A 15,590-nucleotide genomic window follows, 5' to 3' on the forward strand; every position below is an offset into this window, starting at 1 on the left:
CCCTAGCTTTTCATGAAGACTCGCTTGCAGATTCTTCCTTTTCCACAAATCCCCAAGGGGTTGTTCCTCAGTTCGTCTAGCCCATCTTCGTATTCGACCACTCCATCGAGGGCCCGCTCCAGGGTATTGACGAAGATGGCTTGTTGTGTTCCAAGGCTTGAAGAATAGCTTTCGAGTTCCCTGCGATAACGCTTAGCTCCGAAGCTCTTGATAGCCTCAAGACCCTGGACATAATTATCGAGCTGATTGATGACAAGTGGGAGAATTGCTAGAGCAACGCCTGCAGCCTCCATCTTCGAGCGCTGGGTCAAGCCAGACAAGAGATGAATAGCCTGGAGTCCAAAGGTCCATCTGGGCAGAGAGGTTATGCGGTGTAAGCGCGGGGGCCAACTCCACGCAGCCCCGCAGTGGCATCCCTGTCGAGCAAACCAACCTCAAACGTCCAGTCTCGCAAAATCAGATGCTGTTCTTGGCTAAAGGTCTCGGAGTGTGCAAGGGCACTTGCGCGAAAGATGTTCAGAAAGATGGAAGGTCCGAAACCCACAGAACCAAAACAAGAGCAGCAGCAACATGACCTCGTCTCAGCTTCCAGTCCATATATTTTGCCGCAACGGACGCTCCAACCGGAGGAAAGGAAAGTGGCCGATTTAGGACAAGCACCTCAGATGGGGCCTGACTCTGATCGCCTCAATTCATTTGAATCTGGACTTCGGCAGCTTCAGGATACACTAGATACTCCCATGTCAAGGTGGAAACGCGAAGCGGATCCAAGCCAGGAGATTTCTCACCACTATACACCACCCGGTGGACCTCATTCCCCAGTTGAAGAGACTGTCCTTGAGTACAGGTTTGAGAGAAAGGGAAACGCTTCCCAAGGCGCATCTCCAAGCACCGAACCAAATTTCGATAAACAAACGGCTTTTTCAGACAGGCCAGTTGACAGACAAGAGGAGCCAGAGACAATTACGAAGACAGCCCCGGCTGCGAATACCTCGACGGCAAAGATCTCGTCTGTGGTGGTTCAATGCCTCAAAGGCTTAGGTCGGCTTGTGTCTGAAGACCTGTCATCGTTCGCGTCGGAAGTCCCGCCAGCGCTATGGAAAGATGAGCTGGGACGATTACGGGTTTGGGCTGCCAATATTGGGGCACATCAGACCGGTCAATCGTCGCTAGATCATCGACTACGAGATGCATCGCACATCAAAGAGCAGACACTTCGCGTTCTTCAGCGGCTGCAGCGAACCACCGAAGATATCAACGATGTTTTACATCACTCACCCGAAGATGACGATTTCTCAGATCTAAGCGAGGATGAAGACGATGACGACCATCAAACAGAAATACAGTCTGTATATCATGCTCTGCACGATACTATCAACAACCTGTACCAGATGTCCATGGTCATCCGGCAGCCTGCTCAACATGATCGCCTTCTTGGCACCAAAAGATCAGATGCAGTCTTTTTCGAACATTTCGACCGGCTACATGTCACATCGAAATACCCGCAGGCAGAGGAAGATATTCTGAAACGTCTTGGGCTGGCAATATCACAACGTCGAGCCGTTATGCGGTATCGTGAGCGTCACCGCACCAAACTCGGCCAGGGACTCAGCCAGGTCATGGAAGATCAGACAGACGGGCAATCAGCTAAACTATCAGAGACAGTCGCAACTGAATTCGTGGAAACTGCACCAGCGGCAAAGGGCGACTTAGAATTCCTAACTGTCGCCTCACAAACATCTTATGCTCAAACCATATTGAACGGGGCAGAAGGGACAGTTCTCCCGTCTCCCCCGAAAGAATCGGCTGATGGAGCTCCATTTGAATGTCCTTATTGTTTTGTGATCATTAGCATCGCGAACCGGAGGGCCTGGGCTCGCCATGTCTTTAATGATTTGATGCCATATCTATGTATCTTCCCTAACTGTCCGACACCACATCGGCTGTATGAAAGCCGCCGGGATTGGTTCTCTCATTTGCAGAGCCAACATTCCATATCCGAAAGTCCAGGTGTACACGTGGCCTGCCCACTCTGCCTATCTTCGGTTCCATCTGGGAAGCAACTTGAAAGACACGTGGGCCGGCATCTGGAAGAGCTGGCGCTCTTTGCGCTGCCGCGATCGGAAGAAGATGACGATGAAGCTGCAATTTCCTCTGATGTGGATTCTGATAACTCGCACGATTCGGCCGCTGAGGGGCAGTGCCCCGAATGTGGGCAAGTCTGCGTCGACCGACGAGCTCACGCCATGACGCACAATCCTGAGCGGACGGAAAAGTGCCCGATCGTATCGTGCGAATACCACACTAGGGGGTTCGCCCGGAAATATGACATGAATCGCCACGTCCTGACCCACTACAAGGGCGACATGGTGTGTCACTTTTGTCCAGGCTATGGGACACCAACAGAAAAGAACTTCAATCAGGTCGATGTGTTCAAACGCCACCTTATCACCGTCCATGGGTAATGCAGATGCAACCAAACCAGCCTGGTACCAGGCCGAATTCCTCCACTAAGATGGGTATAAACCAGACCAACGGAAATTGCTCTATCTGCAATGAAACCTTCGGGGATGCTCATGACTTCTACAAGCACCTTGACAACTGCGTAATGCTCAAGGTGATGCAAGAGGATCCCTCCGAGGCCATCAACGACATGCATCTCGATGAGGTGAACGATGATGAAGAAGCGAAGAAGACATTGAAACGCGGCTCCCTTGGCGTGGAAGACCGCGGCGACCAAGCAGACTATAACGAATCTCACAACGACCATGATCTGAGTCCAACATCATCCTATTCCAATTTGGGTTCCGATAAAGAGATCCGTGCGGCTAGTCGTCCTTCGAGTGTCGCGAGTGCGGCTACGGCAGTCAGCTTCACATACTTTGGCGGCGGATATTCGAATGGCCATGGCTCGGGTTTAGAACCAGATACCCAGTCTGCTAGGGAAAACTCTCACAACGACCATGATCTGAGTCCAACATCATCCTATTCCAATTTGGGTTCCGATAGAGAGATCCCTGCGGCTATTCGTCCTTCGAGTGTCGCGAGTGCTGCTACGGGTGCCAGCTTGACATACTTTGGCGGCGAATATTCGAATGACCATGGCTCGGGTTCAGAACCAGACACCCAGTCTGCCAGGGAGAACAACTTGCCTGGAGAAACCAATCTCGAGGTGCAAGAGCCAGAAATCAGGTATCCATCGGACTATCTCGAGGAGCCCCCATCCACACAGCCAATGCATTGGGATCGCCGATGGGACGCAGATAATTATGAAACCGATGAGCGTGGACCCGATATCATCGTTCTTAGACACCGTGGAACCATGTATCCGCTCCAGTTCCGCGCATATGCCATTGATGACGGTATTGTCACTGTTGGCGTATTGCGGCAGGAAGCTGTGAGGATAGTTGGAGACCCTTTTCCGGACCTTATTAGGTTATTTTACAGGGGAAGGTCGTTAGAAGACGACAATCAAACATGCAAAGCAGAGGGGCTCAAGCAATACTCAGAAGTGCTAGTTACAGTTTCCGAAATTCAACTTGATCCACGCAGCGACTCTTCCCATTATGAAAAAGGCTACACAGGCGACTCGTCACGGGGCCAATTCAATGTCATCAATAAGGTAGAGAGGAAGAAGAACAAGAAGAAAACTGGACATACTTCTCCTCCTGATCCCCCATCACGGCATCCATCGCCCGCTCCATCTAGCAGCTCACTCCTGTCTCCACCGGATTTGAAAACAATGCGTACAGCGATGGAACAAGTGTCTTCCTTGACCGTGTATTTCGAGCGTGATATCATCCCGCTTTGTGATGAATACATAGCCCAACCGCCGGGCGATATCAAGAAACGGGATTCCGAACATAAGAAGCTGAGCGAGATGGTGCTTAGGCAAGTGATGTTGCCAGTGGATGAAATCGAGCCTGAAGGCGATGTGACAGTACGCAATGCCCGCAGGACCCTCGTCAAACAAGCGCAACATGTCTTAAGTCTGCTGGATGCGGCAGCGAAAGTATAGCCATATTGGTTGTGCCAGGACCGATGCATGTATGTACCTTTTATGGGGTTGTGGCCGTTCTCGAGAGGTGCATAAACGTCCAATTCACATAAAGTGGGATTCGTCGAATTTATAAAATATAATAGATGTAGATGAATTGAATACCCGCAGAGCTACAATGCCCTGCTGCTGGGTCTATCATATCATAATAAATAGTGCCGTGGACATAACTCCTGTTTCATTTTATCGAAGCTCACCGTCTGTAAACGCGACCCGGGGCATTGATTGGAGAGGAAGACAGCCTATGGTGGAGACAAGTATAGAATAATAGGATTTCACAGAAATGGAAGCCGGTTTTGAGGTTATTTCACCAGTACTATATATGATGGTATTAGCGGCGATGGCTTATCAGAGGTCTTCATCGCCTGACACAGCGATTGATGTTACCGATCTTTCCCCGGAATCGATGGCCAGGATTGAAGTGGGTTCCTTGGATGCTACTGTATGCGCCGGACTGCCTCTATGGTGGTTGGTATCAATATGTACAAAAAAGATGATTGCGAGTCATCACTCATAAACTCCGAAGCGAAAACACTCAGCGCTTGCGCTCACGTATCTTCCACTTGATTCCGTCCTTGTTGGTGCCTCCCACGGAATTTTCCATCTTAGCCCGCTGCCAATCAAGCTCTTGCTCTGCAGTTTGAATTTCGGCGTGTTGCTTGCGCAACGCAATCAGCTTGTTTTTACGAGCCTCGATGGTTCGTTTCCGGATCTTGCGAGCCCGTCGAGCATCTGCAAGTGCTTGCCGCTCAGCCTGAAGCTGCTTGGGTGTCTTGCGAGTCTTGCTTGATGTCTGATCTTCCTCCTCTGAATCCATAGCAGGTTCTTCTGTTTGTATCTTCTGCTTCTTCATTGCCAATTGATCTTGTCGGTCGTCGGCAAACACGACCCTGGTTGGTTTCGGTTTCACCGGGGCTCCGAAATCGAAATCGGAATCGTCGTCGAACCCGTCATCTTCGTCATCGCTCTCCTCGCCCTTTTTCCCATCTTTTTTGCCAAGGGCCTTGTTCATGCCATCTTGCAACTCCACTTCGCGCTCCAGGCGCTCAATCTCGCGGCGCACCCGCTCGCCAACCGTCCGAAGATAACCTTTATCTTGCGTCTTGAGCAGTTTGATTGCTTCGTGACTCAGTCCTCGCGCTGCGGCAGAGTCTCGTCCTGTGCCTGTTCCACGTCCGTGCCGACCCTGGGTCCGGTTCTTTTCTCCCATCATACCGAAGGCGAACTCATCGGGGTTGCGATCCCGCGCCTTCTCTTCGAGGCGCTTCAGCTTAGCCTTCTTGGCATTGTAATCTTTGGCACGGAGCGAGTAATCCTGTTGAAGTTAGAACGTTCGTCTTGACATTAGGCATGAAAGAAAGCTTGGGCCATTGATAGTTATTCCAAAAGCTCCTCCGGGGAAACTAACCTTGTGCTTCTCGAGGAGACCCCATTTCTCGCGGCCTTGGACCTGACCACGCTCTTTGTGGTTCCGCCGTTGGACGGCGTTGCGCATGGACGACATGCTGGGTTTCGGTGTTGAGAATTCCCGGGACAATAAATAGAGTGCAATAAAGTGTAGAAGAAAAGAAAAATTAAAAGCCTAAAAGACGCAGAAGCCTCCAGCAGAAGTGTAGTCAAAGTTGAGATGCAAAGTCGGAGAACTTTTTTTTCTGATTCTGCCAATAGTACCATTCTCTCCGCCCGAGCCCGGCTCTCTCGCAATCAACACTCCCACTTGGCCTCGATCTTCTCTACCAAACCATTCGGCAAAGCCCTCTCGGAATTACTTCTACCTCTCTCGACCCATTTTACCGAGCTCTGGAGCAGCAGAACTCACATATTGTCGTTCAAAAACCGGGACCAATCCCCCTCAAAGCAAACTCTCCGATCGACCAGCCCATACACATAACCCGTTCAAGTCCGATCTTTGAGCTCGACCTACAGTCCCAATGGCTACTTCCTCCACATCCCCCGATACCTCTTCAACAAGTGCACCTAAGAGCACACCCAAGCAATATAATCTTCGCAACCCGCTTCCGCTCTCAGCCCCCCCAAGAACAAGAAGTGAAACTGCTGTACTACAAGCGTGTACGCGCCCATTGCGCTCCCGAGATTAAAGGTATGCAATTTACATTGCTTTCTACGCCAAATTCATCACCTCTTTACAAATACTGCATACCTTCAAGCTTGCAAAAGCCGGTCACGAGTCTGAAATGGAGGAGAAACTCCAGCTCTCATGACCATGACCCACTCCCCACACCTCGAAGATGCAAGGAACAACGAATTAACCCAATCATTATATAGCATTCGCCGAGTGCGCCGTTAACCGCACCGTAACTGCAACATGGGTCTGTCGCCAGCAACGTCTCGCAATGAATTCATGCATGGTTGCGCACGCGAAGCCGGAAGAAGAGGATCGCGCACGTGAGGAATGGTTCGCAGGGTATGAGGATCGGCGACGCGCGCGCGAGGAGGAACTTGCCCGTGTGGAGAAGCGGCGTGAGGAAGTTATTCGCATGATGCGCGAGGATGAAGCGCGGACGCGAGCGGCCGGGAAATGATTGGAGATTTTATTTTTACTCCATGTATCACTCCCTCTCTCGCTCTCTTCGTTTATTGTGTGAGTATCTCTTGTCTATATGGGTTTCGGCGTCTTGAGTATTCTTCTTCTTGGGTTTTCTCCGAGGTCGAGGGCGAAGACCTTCGTCTCTGGGCTGAGTGCTTGGGCGAGGGAAGGAAGTTGTTGGATTCTTACCTGACATGGCCATGGCTGCCTGATTGGCTGGGCCTTGTATGTCCCAAAGTACTCGGCCCATGATTCACAGTCCCGGCGGCTCAACTCGACCTTCCCGCCGTCAGTCTGATAGGCAGATATCAGACAGATCCAGCTGGGCAGGTTGGCCCTCGACTTCCTTGGCCAAGCCAGACTCGGATTTATATCTTCCCTCTCTCCTCACGGCGCACAAAGGCAAACAAAGCAGGCGTTTTGCTGGGCATCTTTATTACATTGCATAATCATCCCGAATGCGGAGCGATGGGATGGACTGGATTATGTACAATATACACACAGACGGTTGCATATCTTGGTTTAATTGACCAGAAGAATGTCTTCTTTATCGGTTTATTTGCCTTCATGCGCGGCAAGGGAAATTTAACCCCAACTTGTAGAGACAAGTCATGAAATAGATGCTCTTCATGATAGTAAAAACCGGGACTCCGTCCCATGGTAGATTAGAGAGAAAAAGGAGAACAACACCAAGCGCCAGAACACCACCAGCCCAAGGCCAAAGGCAGAAGAACCCCGGACGTAAATGCACTTCCTTAAACATCAGTCATGTTTCGGTCTTCATCTCCATCGCCTGCCTCGCCCATAGTGGTATCTTCGCCGAAGAGATCCTCCATCTTGCCATCATTATCATCCTCGTCTTCATTATCTTCAGCCCCATCACCACCAACACCCATCCCAGCCCCAGGCTGCTGCATCACATCAGGCATATCATCTTCCTCGCCCTCACTATCCCATTCATCCTTCATATCCCACCCCAGTCCAGTAAGGCAGAAGCGCTCAGGAGGCAAGCGCATACCACCAATAGCAACACTCTGGTTCGCCGCAGGAGCAGCGCCATTAGCGCCAGCAGCAGGATCGAAGCCTCGGGATACACCCGGCAAAGCGATCCGATTCCTCTCCGACGCGACCTCCATGAGGAACTCCTTCGGCAAACCTGTCTGGAACTGGAAGTGCAAGCGGGAAGCAATGGCCAATCGCAATGCGGGCAGAGAAACACTATTCACTTCAGCGGAGCCCTTTGTCCCCGCTGTACCGTCTGTTGCCGCGGCATATCCTTCCGTCGCGAGATGCACGGAGTCTTGTAGCACATTGGCAGTGTAGCGGTAGGCGAAGTCGAGTAATTGGAGAGGCACCCGGTCCTGGTAGGAGGTTACGCCGAGTGAAGCGAGGAGCATGTGGACCAGCCGCACGTCCCGTGGCCGTCGCGTTTTTCCGCTGTCTTGAGTTGATATGCCAGGGACTGCTGGCGGTTGTGGTGCTGTGGTTGAAGGGCCTGCCGCTGGGACATGGGGTTGGGAGCTTGTTGCGGCGGGCGCGGGGGCCCCGTTCGCGGCGGAGGATTCAGCGGGTGGCGTGAGAGGTTGTGTTGTGGGCGCTGAGCCCTGTGTTTGGCCTGGGGACGCCATTTTGTCTTAGATTACTGATCAAAGATCAAGCAGGAGGCAAAGAGCGAATTGCGATGTTGCGAAAGTGGTCAAGATGTTGAATTAAGTGATAATTAGACGGGCTGGAAAACGTAGTCGGGCAGCATTCCTAGCACAATGCTCAGGGGCTAGGAAACAACCAAAGACGCTAGCAGCGTTCAGTGTGGGGATGGAGATAAAGAAAGTGATGGCTAAATGAGGCCGAAAAGAAGCATGAGCTCCAGGGCTTCGGCCAATATCACGATTAGGTAATCACGTTGCCTGCCCGGGCCGGCCGCGGGCATCGTGCCCATCTCAGATGAAGACCACCTTGGCAGATGGTCAATAATGCTTTCACTAGCTACATTCTACAGTATCCAAAGATAATCTATTGAGCGATTCAATGTGTTTGCACAAGTCTATTCACTTGTTTCATTCATTACATCCCATTCGTCTCATGACTATTCAATCCTCCAAATAAGTGCGCCATGAATGTACAAAAACAAAAACAAATGCAGAAACGCCATGAACGCCATGAATGCCGTGAATTAGAAATATTCGGCACGGATGGCAGTGTATAATGCAGTCTCCAACTCCAGGTCTGCATGCAATAGTGTTGAACGTGAATGTATCGCTGTCAGGGCAGTCTAATGCAGAATCTGACTCAGTAAAGCACTCGCAAGATGGGTATCTATGACGCAGGAAATGCCCAGGGATGGCTCCCTTATCAAAGAGGCATAGCGATGAATGTATGTTCAAGGTTTCTGGGGCATCTTGGACCGAATGGGAAGAGAGGTTGTGCTCGGCTCGCTTGCTTCTTCTGGTTTCTCGGTGGTGGGAGGCAGTTCCTCTTCACCGATAGCTCCCTCTTCGACCCTGAGATCCCCTTCCACCGACTCGATTATTGAGCCTGCTGGGTTGGACAAGGCAGCTGAATCCTGCGATATGTAGCTTGCGCCGAGATCCTCCTCGGCCAACTCAGCCTCGTCGAGGTACTCGCTACCTTCACCATCGCTCAAGTCTTCATCATAGTCCCCATCATCATCACCATCTTCATCTTCTTCTGCCAGGTCTTCATCAACATCTTCCTCATCTTCATCTTCATCCTCGCTGTCTGTTGTCGAAAAGTCTTCGAGCTCATGCGGCGTGTTCCTCCAGTACGTGAAATCGGTATATTCCTCGCCACCGTCGTGCACAAGAAGGCTGGTTGGTGGAAAGAAATGGTCCAGAAGCTCTTGCATCGTCACATAACTGCTCTTGTACTTGTTGAGACTAAGCAAATCAAGAGACACTTCAGCGTTAGAGTTGATTGTGAAAATCCGAGTTGACGGAATGTTCACAGAACGATAACTCAATGCGTCTGTCAATCGATTTCCGAAGCCAGCATAGAAGGGATTCTCTTTTCCACAGAAGAGATTGAGAATATCCCGCAGGCACGCCATCTTGAAGACTTCTGGTTTTCGCAAATAGATCTCTCGCCTCAGAGCGGCCATCGTGCGATCGGGGCTGCAGATTACTGGACCTCTTGGTAGTCTGTATCCATCTTGGCAAATACCATGAAGATAGGCCCGTGTGGTATCTGTCTGGCCTACAGACCGACTCGTAAGATACATGATATTGTAGCCATTGTTGACAATGTCAGTGTACAATTTGGCGACTCCCGCGTGAGTCCAATCGCGTCCGATCATATTTAGAACATGCCCCAGCGCATCCGACTTGGTGATAGTTCCATCAATATCAGAAATCACGATCGGGGTATTGCCATTCCACAGGTACATGTTTGCAGTGCAAACTGCTCTGTTGACGCTGAAAGACATTGTGTTGGCGCCGGGCTTCAGTTCCAAGGCCTTAAGTTGATCGCTTGTCAAGCGGAGTGTCTTTGCATAGTTGCGGGTTTCGGAAAAGAATCATGCAAGGGCGAGTCAGGGGGTGTGGGAAAGCCGGGTTGGACATCTGATTTGGTTCGGTGATGGCGCGTAGTCAACGATGGCTCCGAAACAGGGTGTTCGCCTTCGCTGTGGTATCCTGGGTCGGAGATAGCATCATCGCTCATCCCTATGTTCGGCCGCATTGAGTGAAGAGTGGCTCTCCTATCAGCCAGTTCCTTGGACTCCTCGCTGCTGTATATCCATAGGTTGCCGTGCTCATCGGCTCCAATCAGTGCGCCGATGTCGTAGGCTCCTTCAAGCTCTTCAGCGAGAATCTTACGCGCAACAACCTCCGCGCGAAGGGCGTCTTCTTCGTTGCTTTTGTAACCAGTCATATCCAACATAAGATCTCCAGCTTCGGTGACATGGGACGGAATATTGGAACCGGACAGCTTCTTCGACAACGAAATGGCACGGGACACCGCTTCCTCGGGAGACAGAGGAGGGCTACGAGAGCGCGGGTATGTTTCACCCTCGCTATCAATGCCACGAGTTTCGCCATTCCCATCTGCAGATCGACCGGACAGGGAGTGTTGAGGAGAGCTGGTCGAAAGCACATTGTCCGACAGCGTGTGATCCAGTGGCGGTTTAGAGGATAAGGAGTCGTGCTGTGGACGAGCCACGTCAGATTCGTCGGGAGATCGCGATAGGGGTGTCATTGTCCCTGTTGAGACGGTCAGTAACGAGGAACTTAGATCGAAACTACGAGTTGGAGATCCGTCCTACCTAAATCCGTGTTTGCCCGTAGCTTGTTCGATGGCATCGCCATCGCCGGTGGGGTTTTTGCGCCTTCCGACAATGCATCCCCGTTTCCTTTGTCCAAGTCGAGGTAATCTGGTTCCTGCAGTGAAGGGAGAATATCCGGTTCGCTCTGGGGTCTCGGGCTGGCTGCTGGAGACACCAACGGCGAGGTCTGCAAGGATGCGGGGATGTCATCGGTCGTTTCAAAAACAAAGAATGCCTCGCCCCCTTCTCCCAACTTCATGGCATATTCTTGTTTTACGCCATTCACCTTGAACTCCACCTTCTTCTCAAATGGACGCAAGAGCGAAAACTTGCCAAACCGGACATGAAAGGGCGAACAAGCGAGGGTGCCTTGAAAGAGATAAGCCAAATCAGTATGTGTGAATGTCGCCTCGCGGAGAACCGTAAATACCATCTTCTTGCTCTATGACAATGACATCAATAGCCCCGCTAAGGGTGGCCGGGTTGATAGAATTCCATGTCTTGGAGACGGAACCACTTATAGAGCGATAGAGCTGCATCCCGCCAGATGGATGTCTAGCACCTTTGACAACGACTCTGAGTAAAGTTTCAGGCCTATCCGAAGCAAGTTCGAGAAATGCAGAAAGGCAAAAAGAAGGTCTGAACGGTCAAAAAAAGGACTGAGACAGGTTTTTGGAGAATCGGGAAGTTAAAAGACCCATGTGACTGACACTTGGAGACAATGGACAACTACATAACCATTGTCACGGGATAATATCAGCACAATATCAGCCACGAAAAACGGGTTTATTGAGTCTCAGCTTGGGGGTAAAGGAGATACATAGAATTACTTCCGATCTACTCCGTACATAACCACTTCCAACATTTGTTGGTTTCGTCAACAGCATTCAACGCCCAACAATTCTGATTATGTCAGCCTCGAGGAATGCCGAGGTCCCGTAGCGGCTGATCCCCATTTTGGCGCTAACCCGTTTGGGGTGGATAAAGTTCTGGGTCACGTGGGGCATATCCCACCGCCCACTCCGGAGAGCATTGGCGATCCTTGCAATTCTCCCGTATCCCGCTACCCACGTCCAATGGGTTACAGACGTTGGGATGTATGAGCCGCTATACTTTGCATTCGACGATTACCCAGCAGTGGTTCCTCGCGTGAGAGTGCGAGGTGTCATGGCCCTCTTTCTCGCCGTCTCGATCTTGTGGGCTTTGATCTGGTAAGTCCCTTGTCTATTCGAGCGTTGGCTTTGCTCGGCTGACCCAGTGTATCAAGGCTTCTCTACCGTGCATGGCAGGTCTGTCAGACTTCAAATGAGGTCCTAGTGGAAAAGCTCGGTCTCGACATTCCTCCGCCGCCAGAGGTCACCCTTGAAGAGATCACAGCCCGTGAAATCCGCCTTGCTTGGAAACAACCCGACTTCCACAACTCAATACATAAGCATATCATTCAGGTGAATAATGTGAAAGGTATAATATACGCATAATTCTTTCCCGCCACTAAACACAGCACTAACAGTCTCTAGTCGGTGAATCCAAACGAGCAGAAACAGCAGTGGAAATATCAAATCTATTACCTGGGAGCATCTATCATATTTGCGTTCTTTCCGTTAGTGCGGCCAATTTTCAGACGCCCAGTGCGATCCTCCATGTCCGAACGAAATCTCTTCCGCTGTCCGAAGCCCAGCAGAATGGCAACGCCGGAGGTCCAGTTGTCCGCGCTTCGATCCCGAGGTCTACAGTAGGCCTTCCAACACCATCTGCGCCGATAATGTCTCGCGAGCATAGTGCGGGCCAACTACCGGGGAAACGGCCCTCGGCTGGACGGAAAATTTCGCCCGCGACTGGAACTACGGACGTTTCTCACGGCAATTTCGAAGAAACGCTCAAAAGCAGAGCCAAAACCGCCAAGGATGAGACTTTGGAGCAATTGGCAGACCGCTTGAAGTCGTTACAGCACGAGAACGAGAACGTGGAGAAGCAGGGGACGGAGGAGGAAGAAGAACATATTGCACTGCTGAGGGACCTCGAAAAGCAGCGCAGTGAACTGCGGAAACGTGTCAGGGAGAAGGACGAAGCAAGTGGCGACTTGAAAAAGCATGTCTACAAGCTAGAAAGCGTCAACCGGACCGTGCAGGGCGAAAAGTCCAAGCGCATGAGACTTCTTCAGCAAAAAGAGGCGGAGCGCAAGAAGCGCAAGAACGACATCTTGCGATGGCAGGAGAAGATTTCACGCATGAACTCGGATGCTATACAGGCAAAGGAGGACAAGGCCAGGATTGAAGAAGAAGCGAGGATGCGCGCAGATGAAGTCCGAGCCAAGATCGCGAAAGAACAAGCGGAGATGAAGACCATCGATGATGAGATTCAGGATAAAGGAGGACGAGTTAAGAAGCTCGAAGAAGAAAGGATGGGATTACAAGAAGGGGACAGTGAGGATGGCAAGGAGCTGGACCGGATCGATAACGAGCGAGCTCGTCAGTGGGAGCACAAGCTGGGCAACCTACACGCACGTTACGCTACACTTGTGAATCTGCACGCGCAAGCCCAGCAACAATATCAAGAAGCCCAAGAACGGCTAAAGTGGCTCACAGCTCAACGGCCCAGCAGCTCAGGGCCCTTCGCCTTCCCGACCTTGGATCTTGATATGTCGAATACCGCCACCATTCGGCCCCGTCGCCATCGCAGCTCACTCAACAGCAATATGTCTTCCCCTCTGAACTTCCCAGGGTGGAGACGTCGTTCCCAAGTAGCGTCAACTACAACCCGTCCGGTCACTCTCCTACATTTCCTCCGAGCTCTGCATTTTTCAATATCAATAACGGTATGGCCCTTCCAGGCCTGTCCGATCCCCCCGAGGTTATGCGCTCGGATACGGAAGTTGCTTTCAATAACCCGCAAATGAGTCCCCGTGCGGATGCCCTCTTGCCATCCGATCTCCTTGGTGACGAGGAATCGCCAGAATTCCCGCGATCTGTAACTCGCCCAAGATTTGCAACGACGGAGGCATCCAGTACTCCACTGGATAGCTTCGGCCACGGCCCAGTTTCGCCTGTTTCTTCGGACAGTCGAGCCGGCAGTATCTTTGCCAGCCCACTAGAGACTCAAAATCGGCAGGACGAATCCCAAGGCGTTCATTTGTCTGCTGCCGGGGAAGCCCCGAAAAGCGCATCCCGAAAGCTTTCTGGGCTTTTCGGTTTCCATCGGCCTCGTGGAAAAACCCTGGCAGATGAATCCCCTATGCTGGGTTCTTTAAAACCCGGCCAGAGTCAATCCTTCCCTCGCAATATTGACGAGCTGGATCCAATTGGTGCACGCCGGCGACGATCGAGCTATACTGCTAATTGGGCAAACCCGATGTCATTATTCCCTCGGAGCAACACGGCTGGTGTCACCATGGACAGCTCTTCTGATCATGCGCCTTCTCGGCGGGCTGCTTTCTCAAATATCTTCTCATCCAGCAAGTTTGGCTTCGGCGGTGCTGGTAGCCGTGGGAATTCCGATCTTAGCAGTGGATACAATCAATTCAGTCCTCGGCATGATCCTATTGATCCGTCATCGCTTCTTGGTGGCGTTCGACGCGGTTCTCTGTCCCCGCGACCTTCATCGACCTCATTTGACACGCCGAACCAGCTTCCGCACCCCTCGACAGACAATCGCCATTTCGGGTGGCCATCGACTGATAATGCTGGGCACCGCAACAGCCCGCTTGGGTTTGACTGGGCGGCGCCATCCAATTGGTCGCGGGCTCCTTCTCGGCGACCTTCATTCCAGTATGGATCGTCAGGCCATCTTCCACTCGGTCTAACCGGTGAGCCTGATTTCGTGGAGGACACATTTGACCGCCACCATCGGCCCCTCCAAGCACCGATTGGCACTCGTCCGTCATCGTCTCATCGGCCGCTGACCCCAAAGTTGAATCCCGCCGCTCCGGCGTTCACGGCCGTTCTCACGGGAGAGAATTCGGAAATAGAAACAGACAAGCGCAACGGTCCCGACAGTTCATTTAATCATGACGAGTACGATGGATCTCCTTCGGAGTCTCGTACATCTCGCTCCCTGTCCCTTTTCACTGGTGATTCATACGAATCGCTGGAGCGCATGCCATCGAGCACTTCCATGGACAATGCCTCCAAGGAGTCGTTCATCCGCAAGATCACGCGCAAGGGCAGTTCCAGCAAGTTCAGCTCATGGAAGGATCGCTCGGGACTTTTCTCTAAGAAAGGTGAATCCTCGCAAGGTGATATTGACGAGGATGTGGCCAGCGAAGCGCAGCTCGGCAAGAGTGTCGATAGCACTGTCTCAAGTGTGGCATCTGCCGATCGCTCAACCCGCAGCAGCCTGGGATTCTTTTCTCGCAAATCCCGCAAGTCTGACAAGGCCAGCGAGACTAGCGAGCGAGCCAGTGAAACTGGCGATGAAGAGATTCCTGAGATTGAGAACTCATGATTCTCGCATGTATCTATAGACCATCTTGGTTCTGTCCTTTCACTTTCATTTCCTAGATTCTAAAGTATCCTCCTTAAGAGTTTTTGATATGCATCTCAACAACATACTAGTTTATTTACGGGCTTTTTGGTTCTGCATAGCATTTACCTGGTTATATTTAGACCATGTAGTGGCCTGTGGTATTCACGAAGAACCATTTTATTATTGTTATCCATCAAATCGTTTCAGGTCCTCAAAATAAGAAAAGTCCTCGAGAGACTGGGGCA

The 15,590-nt window shown here is 51.4% G+C and overlaps 9 protein-coding genes across 9 annotated transcripts; 4 read left to right on the plus strand and 5 right to left on the minus strand.

The window, feature by feature from the left end:
* Positions 1–2: 2 nt before the first annotated feature.
* N7519_001216 (uncharacterized protein) lies at positions 3–293 on the minus strand (the record flags this gene model as incomplete). Its single annotated transcript, XM_057287994.1, has 1 exon — positions 3–293. One exon carries the CDS (start codon positions 291–293, stop codon positions 3–5), a length of 291 nt encoding a protein of 96 aa, XP_057154077.1.
* A 231-nt stretch (positions 294–524) lies between these two features.
* N7519_001217 (uncharacterized protein) lies at positions 525–2,465 on the plus strand (the record flags this gene model as incomplete). Its single annotated transcript, XM_057287995.1, has 1 exon — positions 525–2,465. One exon carries the CDS (start codon positions 525–527, stop codon positions 2,463–2,465), a length of 1,941 nt encoding a protein of 646 aa, XP_057154078.1.
* A 50-nt stretch (positions 2,466–2,515) lies between these two features.
* N7519_001218 (BAG family molecular chaperone regulator) lies at positions 2,516–4,018 on the plus strand (the record flags this gene model as incomplete). The annotated part of the gene is made up of 1 exon (XM_057287996.1): positions 2,516–4,018. The coding sequence occupies one exon, from the start codon at positions 2,516–2,518 to the stop codon at positions 4,016–4,018; it is 1,503 nt and encodes a 500-aa protein (XP_057154079.1).
* A 574-nt stretch (positions 4,019–4,592) lies between these two features.
* N7519_001219 (rRNA-processing protein UTP11) lies at positions 4,593–5,578 on the minus strand (the record flags this gene model as incomplete). The annotated part of the gene is made up of 2 exons (XM_057287997.1): positions 5,466–5,578; positions 4,593–5,372 (listed from the first exon to the last, which is right to left on the minus strand). Exons 1-2 carry the CDS (start codon positions 5,559–5,561, stop codon positions 4,593–4,595), a joined length of 876 nt encoding a protein of 291 aa, XP_057154080.1. The 5' UTR covers positions 5,562–5,578.
* A 410-nt stretch (positions 5,579–5,988) lies between these two features.
* Positions 5,989–6,600, plus strand: N7519_001220 (uncharacterized protein; the record flags this gene model as incomplete). Its single annotated transcript, XM_057287998.1, has 2 exons — positions 5,989–6,127; positions 6,344–6,600. 2 exons carry the CDS (start codon positions 5,989–5,991, stop codon positions 6,598–6,600), a joined length of 396 nt encoding a protein of 131 aa, XP_057154081.1.
* A 760-nt stretch (positions 6,601–7,360) lies between these two features.
* N7519_001221 (putative transcription initiation factor TFIID, 31kD subunit) lies at positions 7,361–8,233 on the minus strand (the record flags this gene model as incomplete). Its single annotated transcript, XM_057287999.1, has 1 exon — positions 7,361–8,233. One exon carries the CDS (start codon positions 8,231–8,233, stop codon positions 7,361–7,363), a length of 873 nt encoding a protein of 290 aa, XP_057154082.1.
* Positions 8,234–8,985: 752 nt separating this feature from the next.
* N7519_001222 (uncharacterized protein) lies at positions 8,986–10,047 on the minus strand (the record flags this gene model as incomplete). The annotated part of the gene is made up of 1 exon (XM_057288000.1): positions 8,986–10,047. The coding sequence occupies one exon, from the start codon at positions 10,045–10,047 to the stop codon at positions 8,986–8,988; it is 1,062 nt and encodes a 353-aa protein (XP_057154083.1).
* Positions 10,048–10,094: 47 nt separating this feature from the next.
* N7519_001223 (uncharacterized protein) lies at positions 10,095–11,466 on the minus strand (the record flags this gene model as incomplete). Its single annotated transcript, XM_057288001.1, has 3 exons — positions 11,315–11,466; positions 10,885–11,253; positions 10,095–10,822 (listed from the first exon to the last, which is right to left on the minus strand). Exons 1-3 carry the CDS (start codon positions 11,421–11,423, stop codon positions 10,095–10,097), a joined length of 1,206 nt encoding a protein of 401 aa, XP_057154084.1. The 5' UTR covers positions 11,424–11,466.
* Positions 11,467–11,979: 513 nt separating this feature from the next.
* Positions 11,980–15,324, plus strand: N7519_001224 (Fibronectin type III domain protein; the record flags this gene model as incomplete). Its single annotated transcript, XM_057288002.1, has 4 exons — positions 11,980–12,095; positions 12,152–12,345; positions 12,402–13,581; positions 13,605–15,324. 4 exons carry the CDS (start codon positions 11,980–11,982, stop codon positions 15,322–15,324), a joined length of 3,210 nt encoding a protein of 1,069 aa, XP_057154085.1.
* Positions 15,325–15,590: the final 266 nt, after the last annotated feature.

This window comes from Penicillium mononematosum (assembly GCF_028829835.1).
Source record: "Penicillium mononematosum strain IBT 11891 chromosome Unknown utg000001l:1.0-4488741.0:1.0-4491989.0, whole genome shotgun sequence".
Taxonomy (NCBI): Eukaryota; Fungi; Ascomycota; class Eurotiomycetes; order Eurotiales; family Aspergillaceae; genus Penicillium; species Penicillium mononematosum.